The sequence below is a fragment of the Anguilla anguilla genome, chromosome 14 (assembly GCF_013347855.1).
Source record: "Anguilla anguilla isolate fAngAng1 chromosome 14, fAngAng1.pri, whole genome shotgun sequence".
NCBI lineage: Eukaryota > Metazoa > Chordata > Actinopteri > Anguilliformes > Anguillidae > Anguilla > Anguilla anguilla.
This window is the reverse complement of record NC_049214.1, coordinates 8,953,453-8,967,146: the sequence shown is the minus strand read 5'-3', so window position 1 is coordinate 8,967,146 and position 13,694 is coordinate 8,953,453. Positions and strand designations below refer to the sequence as shown.

Below are 13,694 nucleotides of genomic sequence, written 5' to 3'. Positions count from 1 at the left end.
ATGCTGGAGCCATTTTTAAACAACTGTCTTTGTGTGACAGGATTCTGTCCTGTAAGCAAAATTCCATATATATTCATTCTGCTGCTGCTATCAGCCTTTACATCATCAGTATAAACAAGTGAGCCAGTACATGTAGCAGCCATACATGTGCAAACAATCAAACAATAACACACCTGCCACCATGTTTCACAGATTGGGGGGGAGGGCTTTGGTTCATAGACAGTTCCTTTTGGCCTCCACACTGCTCTTGCCATCACTCTGATGCAAGTCAATCTTGGTCTCATCTGTCCACCTTTTTCCAGAACTCCGCAGGCTCTTATGTAATACTTAGCAAACTGTAACCTGGCCATCCTATTTTTATGGCTAACTAGTGGTTTGAATCTTGCAGTGTAGCCTCTGTAGTTCTGAACGTGAAGTCTTCTGCAGACAGTAGTCACTGACACATTCAAAAAGAGTGTTTCTGATCTGTTGGACAGGTGTTTGGGGTTTTTTCTTCATTATGTTGAGAATTCTTCAGTCATCAACTTTAGTGGTCTTCCTTGGCCTACCAAGTTGTTATGATTACATGGTACTCTCTTTCTTCTAAATTATGTTCTAAACAGCTTTTTATACATCTCTTACAGCCTCATAATGGCATATCATTGGCACACTCTGGTCCTCGTGTTGACAGATGCAAACAACAGACTCCAAAGCCAATCAAAAGCCTAGAATCAAGACTAGACACTGACGACGCTTTAATAAAACCTGAGAATTTGAACTTTAAACACATGTGAATTGTTTGGATTAAAAATCTAAAATTGTGAAGTATAGAGCCAAATCAAGAAAAAATATGTCATTGTCCCCAACATTATGGAGCATAGCATAGCATAAAACTTCAATAAAAAGAACTACCTTAACTAGGCACAGTGCTAATGATGCAACACACATAAAGAACCCTGTTTTCTTTATGTGTGTTACATCATTAGCACTGTGCCTAGCTTGGTGCTGTTTGGCATAAATTTCTATCATGAAATATAGGAACTTACTATCTTGGCCACAGCCAGAAAGGAATTTAAGTGTCAGGAAAAATGGCCTGTCAAAGTTACATAACAGAGGCTGTTTCAGATGCTTCTTTGTGGAAAGCAGGAAGTGAGACAATGGCTTATTGTGCGTGCAGCTTATGATCCAGGGAAAAACCACTCAATGAGGTCCCAATGAGACAACTAGAACTGTTTAATGCATGTTCTTTCTTTGGTATTTGCCCCCCCCCCCCCAAAAAAAAAAAATGAAGAAAAAAAGCCACTGTGATGCTGAGAAATAAGAACAAAACTGTCAGTGACATAGGCCAAATCTTAGGCTCACCAAAATAATGATGATGACAGAAGAATTCTCAACATAATGAAGAAACATTTTTCAGGAGGTAGGCATGGATGTGTCAGTGACTACAGTCTAAGTAAGACTTCACAAACAAAACTACAGAGGCTACATTGCAAGATACAAACCAATAGTTAGCTGCAAAAACAGGATGGCCAGATCACAGTTTGCTAAGACTAAAAGAGCCTGCAGAGTTCTGGAAAAAGTTCTTGTGGAAAGATGAGACAAAGACTGACTTGTATCAGAGTGATGGCAAGGGTAAAATGTAAAATGTGCAGGTCATAATAAACTGGCCAAGATCCAAAGCACCCTCGCCTGTGTGGTGGGGGTATTATGGTTTGGGAATGTATAGCGGCTACAGGTACTGGCTCACTTGTCTTCATCTGCAATGTAACTGTTGATAGCAGCAGAATGAATTCTGATGTGCACAGAAACATCTTATCTGCTCAAGTTCAAGAAAATGCTCCCAAACTCATTGGGCAGTGCTTCATCATACAGCATGTGATGTAAATGATCAGAAACATACTGCTGAAGCAACAAAGAAGGTGTTGCTTCAGCAGTATGTCCTCAGAATGGACCGGGACCGCATTCCTAAAGTAGCCTTGAGAGGGACCCCACCTGGAAAGAGGAAACCAGGGAGACCAAAATCAACCTGGCGGAAAACTGTGACTTCGGAACTGAAAACGGCAAACCTAACTTGGGGCGAAGCACAACATGCTGCACAGGATAGGACCAGATGGAAGTAGATAGTCGCGGCCTTATGTTCCACAGGGAACGAAGAGGATTAAGTAAGTAAGTAACAAAGTCATTCAAAGGCAAAAACTGGAAAGTTCTTGACTGACCAAGTCATTCACCCGATCTGAATCCGATTGAACGTGCATTTCTGTATGTCGAAGAGAAAACTGAAGGCAATTATCCATAAAGACAAACAAGAGCTGAAGATGGCTACAGTACAGGCCAGAGAAGATGCTCAGCACCTGGTGTTGTCTGTGGGCCACAAACTTCAAACAGCCATTGAATACAAAGGACATGCAACAAAGTACTAAACATGACTACTTTCATTTACGTAACATTGTTATGTCCCAAACATCATGGTGCCTTTAAATGGGGGGCTATATGTAAAAAGTGCAGTAATTTATACACGGTAAAAACCAAAGTGTATAAAAATATCCTTAAATAAAAGCTGTGAACATGCACCTTAATCAAAAGTGTGAATTGTTTGATTACAAATCTAAATCAAGAATAAAAAATAGTCCAAAACATTACGGAGCATGCTATATAAGGTATAAGAGTGAAATTTGTTGTTTTTGCTATAAGGCATTTGGACTTAAGATAGGAAGATGACTGTGAGATAAAAGTACAGACAATCAGTTTGTCATGGTATTTACATGGGTATATGTTTTACTATTTTACAGAAACAGCTGTTTTTGTGTTGATTCCCCCCATTTTCAGCTGTGCAAAAGTAAGTTAACAGTGTAGTAAAAAATGAAATTCATATTTTGAATGAGTTTTGCACTTTCTTTATCTCAAGGGACTGAATCATTGCAGTTGTTAGCCATCCAGTTGTAGGCCTTTCAAAGTTATATAATGGAAGCTGTTCCAGATGCTTCTCTCTCGAAAGCAGGAAGTGAGAATGGATTACTGTGCGCACAACTTAGGATTCAGAGAAACAAAAACACTCAATGAGATTCCACAACTAGTGTTTTTAATGCATGATCTTCCATTATTATTTCACACTCACTCCCCCCAAATGTCCCAAAATACTGCAACAGCAATTGACTCTGGTATAAAATGTTGAGGTTTCCTGCTCATATCCCTATTTAAAATTCCCCATCTACTAGTTACTCCTTTATGTTTCCACACAAACATATACCATGGATTTTTGAACTACATACAGTACAACAAATTTTGCATATCTGGCAACTACATTAACTCCATGAGGCAGAACACAAAATAGAAGCTAGGGAGACATCTGGTGGAATGTTGAGTCACAAAGGGTGCAGTGAACAGTCCACCACACAATAAAACGGAATTTAAATAAAAACAAATTTTAAATTGATGAAATGTGTCTCTAGATTACTGTTTGGAAGTAATGTTCCGATGTTGTACAGTTCAACGAACAGGTTGGTAGAGATGTGTGGCTCTGTGTCCCTTACCACAGCTTTCCATGGTCTCCAGAATTTATTTATCTATATACAGTCAGTATTCCTTCAACTTCAAAACTAAATGCAGGCCTCATTCCCCTAATACTGACTTGAATACGTTTAATGGCAATTGTGTAGAAACAGTATTCTGAGAAATACTTGTGGATTTGGCTTTACAAAAGCTAAGTTCCATATGTATAAACATTTAATTTTATGTCTCATTTATTTCACGACGTTTTCATTTCCGACGGACACTTTGCACATTGGCATTTCCTTGCGTATTTATTTCTACGCGTATATATTTCTATTCGTATTTATTTATATGTGTTTAGTTCAAAACGACTTGGCCTGTCGCTCAACATAGAAGGGGCGAGGGCAGCAATGATCGCTGAGACAGTACATTTACAGGCCACGCCCCCAGGGGGGTGGGTGGGGGGTGAACAATGTGCTGCGCTCCTGTAAATTAATTGCTTATTTATGTATTTATTTATTAAATTATCCATTTATTTCATTGCTTGTTTCTTTTTTCATTATTACTTTTTTAATGTAGTTTTGGTTCCATACGACTGTAAATGGCCGCAATCGCAATAGTCCGCAATGTGTGCCTGTTCCAATACCTGCACGTTGTAGTACTCCCTTGACACCACCGACTGAAGGGAGTTTCAGAAACATGAATGGGTTATCTTTCAAATCATTCCATTTCTTTATTGTAGGTACGTTTTTTTCTGAATAAACTTGCATGATAAAGAACGAGAATTCTGCCTCAATGTGTCAGTGATTGGTATAAAGTTACTCTGAGGACGAAGTTAATTTCATATCAAATATGAAATTTAAAAAAGTAAACAAACAACGTGGAACATGAAGACACCTCGGTGTCGTCCGAGTGGTGCTTATTTCGTCTGATTTTCTTACGCTATGAACTACCTAGCCTAATCGTGCGTAATGCGCATTGTGGAAAACACAGTACGACTTCTTTGTCTGTTACACCGGAAAACCCGGCGTTGATTTTGTGCTGCACCGAGCCGTCTTCCGGTCTCTGTCGTGTCGGGCTTAGGAGGGAGATGGTGAGTTTGAGAAAGATGTTTGGGAAAATCACAATACATCGAAGTTTAGCGGTATACATGAATACCGCTAGTGTAACACGAGCCAAGTTTTAAGTAAGGTTATGTAAACCTTCCCGATATTTGTGAACATTTATATTTTAGTTTTTCTTTTTAAACCCATTAAGTTGCAAGTACCCTGGTTAGCTGTCATGCCATCGCTTGTTTTGTTGTCTTGCTAAAACCAACCTGATAAACATTTGTAACTGATGTGTTCGTTTCTCGGTCCGTTTTTATTTAAAAAATTTTAATGTGAGGAAAATAATCCATTGGGGATAAACAACCTATTGAGAATTGATTGAGTGACAGGCAGAAGGTAGTGTAGGTAGCTTATGCTCTGCGTTCCAAGTGCCTCGTCAAATTAGCTAGATATTCAACATTGACTAGGCGCACTGTGCCCTAGACAGTTGCCAAACATGATGTTTATTTGCAGCCGGTTAGATACCTCTGTTAAATAAATTGGTTACACTAGTTTGCAGAAGCCCTTTTCTCGGATCACTTAAGTTTGCTGCATTTTGTATGTTACACATTCTACATACTTGGGTCCTGATGCGATTCAGGTGATTTGGAATGCTTTCTGCAGGCATGAATTTAGCCTTTAACTTCACACTGCTGTCCCACAGTGATGTTTCATACCTCTACCTTAATGTCATGACATGATTTCCATTTATTGCAACATTGCCATATGGTGTACCTGTCTTGTCAGTGATGTTATTCAAAAACAAATGTCTGAACATATGAGTTGCAGTGATTCTAGGATTTGACTGAGACAAGACCTAATACCCCATTCACGTGTCCCTATTCATTCTGTATTGTCCCTATATCCTTCTGGATGCTTAGCTTACGGTTTTTCATCATTGCAGACGAAGGGAACATCGTCGTTCGGAAAGCGTCGCAACAAGACGCACACACTGTGTCGTCGCTGTGGCTCCAAGGCTTACCACCTTCAAAAGTGTACCTGTGGAAAGTGTGGATACCCCGCAAAACGCAAGAGAAAGTGTGAGTATAGTCAGGCAAACCACAAGTAACCAGGAATACAGTAGCCTATGTTTGAAGTGATGCTAATGGCTGCAGTGAGGTTTGTCAGCAACCGCCAGTTGACAACGTTTTGCCATTTCAGAAACGCTGCTTTTTTTTCTCTATTATAGTTTGTGAAATATTTATACGTTGAGTAGTTTTCAATTATTCTTAATGCATTACAGCTTGTTCTTTTTTTCCCAAAAGTTAAACCAGTCATTGATAACAGTTTTTGTGTTTTTGGCATATTGGATGTTAATTGAACTTCTCACTCTCCAGACAACTGGAGCGTGAAGGCCATGAGGCGCAGCACCACTGGAACAGGTCGCATGAGGCATCTGAAGGTTGTGTACCGCAGATTCAGGTGAGCACTCGGCTGGTGAAATCAGGCACGGGGTTTCTGTCCAATCACAGTGTTTCAGAACATTCCAAATATTTCAGGTTTGGTTTTCTTAAGGGTGTTTTAAAAAAAAAAAAATCTAAATTCAAATCATATCCGCTCAGTTTACATTGATACCCAAAATGTGCCACAAACATTAGCAGTGATTGACATGCTTTAACCTGAGCATATTATATGCACATTATTAAAACCACACAGCACATAAAGTGAGCCGGCTTATATTTAGTGTAATGCCTACCTGTGTCTTGGAGACATTTGTCGACTTTAGGAGCTTGCCTAGAAGTGCAAACTGTTTCTGTTTGAATTTAATTCTATGAAAGAGTGATAAGCTATCAGACATTTTACATCTACTTGAAGGTGTCGGAGTTGCTATTGAAGTAACACATTGGTGATGAATTTTGTATCGAGCATGGGTCTTAAGGTCCAGGAGGGCTGCAATGTCTGGTTTCCTTGGATTCAGCAGCCAGTTTAGGCCTTGGAACCAAGGTGTGTGGACAATGCAGCCAGTTAGTTACTGAAATTAAACAAGTGCTGAAATGTCTCATACCTTCAGATGCTGCAGCCTGCAAGATTTTAGTTTGAGATGTTTGGTGTAGAGGAACCAAGATTTTGTGGAATATTTTCTGCCATCAGAAATTAGTTTCTATGAGTCATGTTGATTTAGGTGAGGAAAATAAGCCATTGGTGTAAACAACCTATTGAGAATGAATTGAGAGAATGGCAGAAAATAGTGGGGGAAGCTTGTGCTCTGTGTTGCTAGCCAGTTCCATGTGCCTCGTCAAATTGGCTAGATGTTTGACATTGACTAGCTGCACTTCATATAGCCTATGTATTGTACTATGACCCTGTGTCCTAGAAAGTTGCCAAACTTTGTTTTTTTTGCAGCCGGTGAGATACCTCTGTTAAATAAATTGTTTACACTAGTTTGCAGAAGCCCTTTTCTCGGATCTCTTAAGTTTGCTGCATTTTGTATGTTACACATTTTACATACTTGGGTCCTGATGCGAGGAGGTGATTTGGAATGCTTTCTGCAGGCATGAGTTTAACTTCACACTGCTGTCCCACAGTGATGTTTCATGCCTCTACCTTAATTTCATGACATGATTTCCATTTATTGTAAAATTGGTGTACCTGTCTTGTCAGTGATGTTATCCAAAAACAAATGTCTGAACATATGAGTTGCAGTGATTCTAGGATTTAACTGAGACAAGACCTAATACCCCATCGCATGTCCATATTCATTCTGTATTATCCCTGTATCATACTGGATGCTTAGTTTATGGATTATCTTATGGTAATGCTGATTGTAAGAATAATTTTTGCGGTAACTTTCGTTTTGTTCCAAGCGTGACTTCAAAAGTGTTAGTGTAACATCTGTCAATTGGTGAAAGTCTTCTGTTACATCCTATATTTCTTTATGATACGTGGACCTCAAATTGTCCTTAGCTTGTAGTTTAACCATTCCCTTTGTATGATGTCGTCACACGTGCTAGATTTTGGATATAATATCCGATTAACCTTTTAGGGCTCAAGTTAATTTCGCCCCGCTATTTGTTTTGGGTAAAAGGTTCTCGTCCTTGTATCTCAAGACGCTGGCTATTGAATATGAATTATTGACTCATTGAGTCTTTTCTTTAATAAACAACCGTTCAGGTGGTAGTCTGCATATTTGGCCTAATTCTTATCATAGGCATTCAAACCTGAAATTAATTCAGTTGTCCAAGTAGAGTACGGCATAGACTTGGTGGTATAACATTTAAAGGCTGTTGGACTTGCAGTAATTTATCATATGGTAATTTCATATTTAATTGCTTATTATCATTGTGTGTTCTGTGTATATGTTGTAATTTATACTTGTACATGTTTCCTTTGGTGCAGTACACATGAAAGAAGGAAAGCCTTTTAACACAACCGAAATGTGTGAACTAATTGTTTACTTTTGTTTTATTTTGGGGTAAATTACAGGTGTTATTGTAATATGTCAAGTATACTGAATGTTGGTGCATATGTCAGACGCATTTTTTTTCTTTTTTCTTTTCTTAACCTCAGAAATTATTTTGGGGTAAATTACAGGTGTTATTGTAATATGTCAAGTATACTGAATGTTGGTGCATATGTCAGACGCATTTTTTTTCTTTTTTCTTTTCTTAACCTCAGAAACGGATTCCGAGAAGGAACAGCCCCCAAGCCCAAAAGAGCAGCGGTGGCGGCCTCTGGCTCATCATAGACACTTTGTTTAAAATAAATGTGCTGTTAAATTATTTTTGGATTTGACTTGGTCTTTGTGCCAGCCTTAAAGATGTTTTATTAATCAAGAAGTGATAATCATTCGGTTAAACTTCATTTGGTTAGACATTCTTAAATTAGTAAAACTTTGTGGAACTTGTATCTTGGTACATCTTTCCAGTTAGCACAAGGCAGCAACATATTTGTGATTTTCATTGTGATTAGCAAATTCATGGCATGAATTATTTATTTTATAATACTTGTAAGTGGATAATGGTGTGTGGCCTGACAAGCTAGCAGTTTGATTGATGATTAAGGCTTTGTTCCCTTAGAATGAATACATCTAGCATCATACGAACAACCAGGGTCTATAGAGATGAATGGATGCATTTGATTTTAATGTTGGATTCAGTCAACATTGTTAGAGGGTTCAACAAAATCCTCAACATATTCAACAACTTGCATTCCGCACCAAGTACAGCACAGAAGTCAGTATCCCAGTTGGGCTGCAGTGTCTGCTGGTTTTCGGGGTATTTCAGTGCCCGTGATTCATTTAAGTAATTGATTGGCTAAAGAATGTACTTGCCTTGTCCTCAAGGCATTAATTAGCTTCGAACACTGAGGCCCTCCAGGACTGGCCACTGACACCTGTGCTGTACTTGGTGCGTGTGATACACCTGGAATACAGAAACCAGTTTTGGTTTGCTGCATCAGAATTGATTGTTTCAATTAAATAATGTCTGCAGACTCAGAAGGACATATCCCACTAGCCACCAATGTAACAAGTGGGTATTTTTCAAGAAGGTGAGCTTTCGGCAGGTGTAGGATCCCTGCTCCACATGGCTGCATGATCACTGCATCTCCGATAGACTGAGCCCAGTGGCAGAATTAAAGTGTTTCCTGATAAAGCTTATCCTATGGATGGAAGGTCACCTGGTTGATTTGATTTCTACAGTATTTTCCCAGCTAACTCATTGTTTTGTGTCAGACTACGCCACGTTGCTACATGTGATTTTTACATTATTTCCTGTATTAAAACATCAACATTGAAAATGTGAGGTTTACTGAAAGGTATACACATTTTTTTAAATGCACATGGTGGTTAACTGTCGAATCCTTTCCTATACCTATATACGTAATTGTGTACTGATCTGTGCATATACCATACTCGCTCAAGTTTTTTCCGGTTTTATTTTCTGATATTGAGGCAAGTGAACCAATCAGTATTTTACATAGTGAGGTAAAGGCACCAGGGAAGCTTGCTACGTTATCTCCACATCACGAAGACCTCTGTGACGTCAATGTGCAACGCTAACTTAAAGATGCTGGTTGCACGATATTCGCGGGCCTTTCCCACAATGGACGCGAGGGAAGAAAGCAATTCGGTAACTCCTGATGATAATAATGGGGTGACCGAGGATGATACACAATGGAAGGCGCTCATTTGCAGAACGCTGGACAGAAAACATGTCAATAGGCTTATAGATCATAGCGATGCCAGCTTTTCAAAAGAGTTTTCCAGCCAGCTGCATGCTGAGTCAGGTTGGGAAGAAGCGGTGAGTAATGACTATTGCCGTGCCGCATTAGTTTAAGTAACTTTCTCCCCCCATTTGTATGACTAGTTATCGTCTATAGGGTTATTCTCCTTCATGTTGCATCTCTAAATAGCGTTAGTTTACATGCCACACGTTGCCCATTTTTGTGCGAAGGGAAAAACGTACCAAATAAAATGTGGTACTATGTCCTACAAATTACTTTTAAAATTATTTTGTTTACTAAAATAGCGATTAGTTATTTGTTGTTTTGTATAGCCTGTTGGAACGTGTGTGAATAATTCCAGAACATGAATTCTTGGATAAAACATTAATCCATGTGTAAATACCATATAAATGTTCTTAAATGTTGGCCTGACCTTGACTATACGTTGTTAAAGGTGTTTGTTTGTTTGTTTATTTATTTATTTTTATTTATTTATTTTTATTTATTTTTATTTATTTATTTATTCATTCATTCATTCATTATTATTTTACATTGCACAGTTACTTGGGGACATTGAGGATGCAATTTGCTGTATGAATTTACTGTACCTGTACTGAGTAGTATAATACCTTATATGACCAGTAATCACTATGTTCCTCTTATAATATATTCCAAACATATTAACTATGTTTTGGTGTTATGTATCCTGTAGGGAAAGGGAGTCCATCATCCCCATTGCATCCAGTAGCATATCAGAAAAGGTTTATGATCAGATTAGCTCATGAGCAGTCATACAACATAGATTTAATGTGCATTTTACAATGCAGTAGGTTTGTAGCCCTTATCCATCGTTTAATGTATCAACAGGTCCAGGGCTGGAGTAGGTGTGCCCCGATGTTTTGCTTATTTCAGTTGCAGAAGAAATGTAAGAAGGCGAGGACTGGAGACAATGACTACCACTGTCTCCTCTGCATTGATGTGAAGCTTTCACAGAATGCTGAGCCTGATTTTGCAGCAAGTTCTGAGTCTTCGGAAGCAAATTGCTGCTTAGCAGAGGCACGTGAAAACAAAGGCATTGCAGTCCCCACTAAGTACCAGAGGAGACCATCCACTTCCCCATCTGCAATCTGCTGTCCAAACACAGAGCTACATGGGCACAAAGCCAGAGAGAAAGCAACGAGTCAGGCGGAATTTGGTGATAAAATGACCAATGCATTTGAAGAAACGATGTCCAGGCTAGCTACAAACGTGCCTGAGCAGCGTCCACTGGACAAAGGAAAAGAAGTTATGGAAAACCTCATCGTATTTCCCCCTGCACATTTTCCGTGGCGCACTGTGGGATTAACAGTGAGAAGTATGGGAACCTGCAGCCTAACCACAACAGACAGCTTGACGGCTGAGAATGGATCATATGGCATTCCAGCCACAGTGGAGATGTGTGATGAGGGAGAGGAAGCCATACCAGCCTCTCGCATGGACATGAAGATCTCAGAGGACAACTACGGACGTCTTACCCCAAAGTACCGCTCTTGCCATTCCAGCAAAAATTTGCTTTCTGCTTTCAGTATCGGCATCCCTAGGAGATATGTCACTTCCTCTGACGCACTGCCACATGCAGCAAGCTTGTTGGGCAGAAAAGCAAAGTATGACAATCAGCACAGAATATCCACGAAGAGCCGTCAGGGCCAGAGAACAACACAGACAGAACCCTGTCTACCTGTCCTTTTAGGGACCAGGGTTCCAATATTGTCAGCATCTCATCGGATTCTGTATCCTACTGTTTAAGGGCCTGGTAGACTTCAGATCATTGTCAGGAGTTCTGCCTGTGCTCTTCATTCCTGTGATTCCATGTCTCTGTGTCAACCATGAACTGAAGCTGTGATTAACACATTTACAGTTTGAATTTTGTAGATAGATCATGGTATGCATTTTAGTTTTTCCAGATTGTCTGAATAATTGTTGGAAAATGCAGTCAGTTTGAAAGTTTTTTCTCAGGATTTTGTTAATAAAATAAAATTTGCTGAGATTGACACTACTTACGCAGGCCTTTTCATTAAAAGTATTACCCGACTGTCCTGAAACTAAATTTGCTTGCGTGGTGACTTAAGCTCTGTTTACCCTGGCTCTGACAGTTTCATTGAGGTGTTGGAATTCCCAGAAAAGTGAGTGGTTTCAAGAATCTTATGTGTGGAGGCACACTGCTGCCCTGCAGGGACAGTAGAAGTATAAACCTTTATTTGACTAGGAAGTCACATTGAGATTAGAACCTCTTTTGCAAGTGAGGCCTAGCCAAGACAGGGCCAAAGCAGTATAAAACAGCATACAAAACAATAACAATGACAACAGTGGCACACAGAATAAAACAACTACAGAAGTACTGTCATTGCAGTCAGTGCTTTGGGTGTCCGGATATACTTGCCCATAAAGGGGGTGCCGTGTTCAAGTGTTTGAGCTCTGTTATGTCTGGCTTCAAAGGGGATGTTGTGGGTTTTAGTCTGATATTCTCTCCGCATGTGGTGCCAGCTGTTCATGCTTTATGGCTTTGTGAGCACTATCCTTCAAGTTCCAGGTTAACAGCTCTTGTGCAGCACCTCTGAGACACAGCCAGTTTCAATGGGAGTCAGGCTCAGTTGAAGGTAAGCGCTCATGCCTAATTGCCACTGGGAGGTTTCAACAGCTGTTTCAACTTGTATGTTTCAGTGCCCTCTGCATGTGCCAAACCCAGGTGTGGTGGTCAATGATCTTAACATTTATCTGGTGCCCCGCCACACAGAGCATGCAGTGGTGTTTCCCTTCCACAATGAAAAGGAATTTATTACTGTAAAGAGCATTCAATATTTTTTTTTTAACACAGACACACCACAGGATTTGACATGAATCAAAGTAATATACTTGCTGATGTTGCTGTAGTGGGGTAATCACAGCTACTATTGGTGGAGTTGCTGGGTCTGAACTGGTGAGAATGTACCCACAAGCACAATCTGGTATTGTATTCATTGTTTTAATGACCTCTGCTGGCCAAATGTGCAATGACAGAGATCGGATCCCGGATTTAGTTAGGCATTTGGGTTGGTGGTTTCAGTAATATTTTTCCATATTAACATACAGTCAAGAGGTGAAAGCATTAGGAAGAGTGCTGTGCATGCATCAGTGTTCCATTAGCAGTCTCAGCGCTGTTAATGAATCACAGATGATGACAACCTAGTGTGATTCGATATGCACTCAGTTTTTAGTAATATGTGGTTCATTAAAAGATATGAATACATCACAAAAAGATGAACAAAAAACAAAAACAACCTCAGTGAATCTGAACATTTCAATGCTCATTCATGTTGCACAGGACAGATTGCATAACACATTAAATACAAAGGCCTATGGTTCTCATAGGAGCCATACATTTTGGCTTTAAAACAGACTCAGTATTCAAGTATAGGAGAGTAAAAAGATCATTTACAGTAAACATTTCATTAGTTTCTGTGTAGAGTTGTGTGTGATGATGGAGTTTTCTTGGAAAAATATATTGAAATGTTATAAGAATGTAATTGTCTTGAACATATCTAAGTTTGCCCAGAAGCACCTAATTGACCAGAGGAGCTACTGTTGGATAATGAATCACGGTACAAATTATCCCGAAACCTAGTTGTGCCTCTTGTACTTAATGCAGTGATGTGTCTGTGCTGACTATGGCATTAGACTCATTATCCTGCAGTGGCTCCTCTGGTCAGTTAGGAGCTTAGCCAGTCTATGGCAGCTGCATCAGTTTTAAAGTCACGTGGGACAACAGCTGCTCAGTTGGTAGAATGAAAAAGCCAGTACTAATCAGAGACTGTACTAATCTGCATACATTTTTGGAGGAGCAGTCACCCTGGTAAAGTTCCTTGCGCAGGTCACCTTCCAGCAATTACTCAACCGTTTTTTTCTCCCAGGACTACTGCTGAGTTTGAAATAAAATGTTTCCATTTGTGTTATGTACAC

At 39.6% G+C, this 13,694-nt stretch overlaps 2 protein-coding genes and 2 non-coding genes across 4 annotated transcripts; all 4 read left to right on the top strand.

The window, feature by feature from the left end:
• The first annotated feature begins 4,437 nt into the window (after positions 1-4,437).
• Positions 4,438-8,275, top strand: rpl37 (ribosomal protein L37). Its single transcript, XM_035392310.1, has 4 exons — positions 4,438-4,561; positions 5,461-5,596; positions 5,894-5,978; positions 8,172-8,275. Exons 1-4 carry the CDS (start codon positions 4,559-4,561, stop codon positions 8,239-8,241), a joined length of 294 nt encoding a protein of 97 aa, XP_035248201.1. The 5' UTR covers positions 4,438-4,558; the 3' UTR covers positions 8,242-8,275.
• LOC118213497 lies at positions 5,294-5,373 on the top strand. The gene has a single exon (XR_004762446.1). It is a non-coding gene; the product is annotated as a small nucleolar RNA SNORD72 (small nucleolar RNA).
• Positions 7,148-7,227, top strand: LOC118213495. Its single transcript, XR_004762445.1, has one exon. It is a non-coding gene; the product is annotated as a small nucleolar RNA SNORD72 (small nucleolar RNA).
• A 402-nt stretch (positions 8,276-8,677) lies between the features above and the next one.
• On the top strand, positions 8,678-11,800 carry LOC118213398 (uncharacterized protein C16orf46 homolog). The gene is made up of 2 exons (XM_035392309.1): positions 8,678-9,796; positions 10,587-11,800. Exons 1-2 carry the CDS (start codon positions 9,542-9,544, stop codon positions 11,502-11,504), a joined length of 1,173 nt encoding a protein of 390 aa, XP_035248200.1. The 5' UTR covers positions 8,678-9,541; the 3' UTR covers positions 11,505-11,800.
• Positions 11,801-13,694: the final 1,894 nt, after the last annotated feature.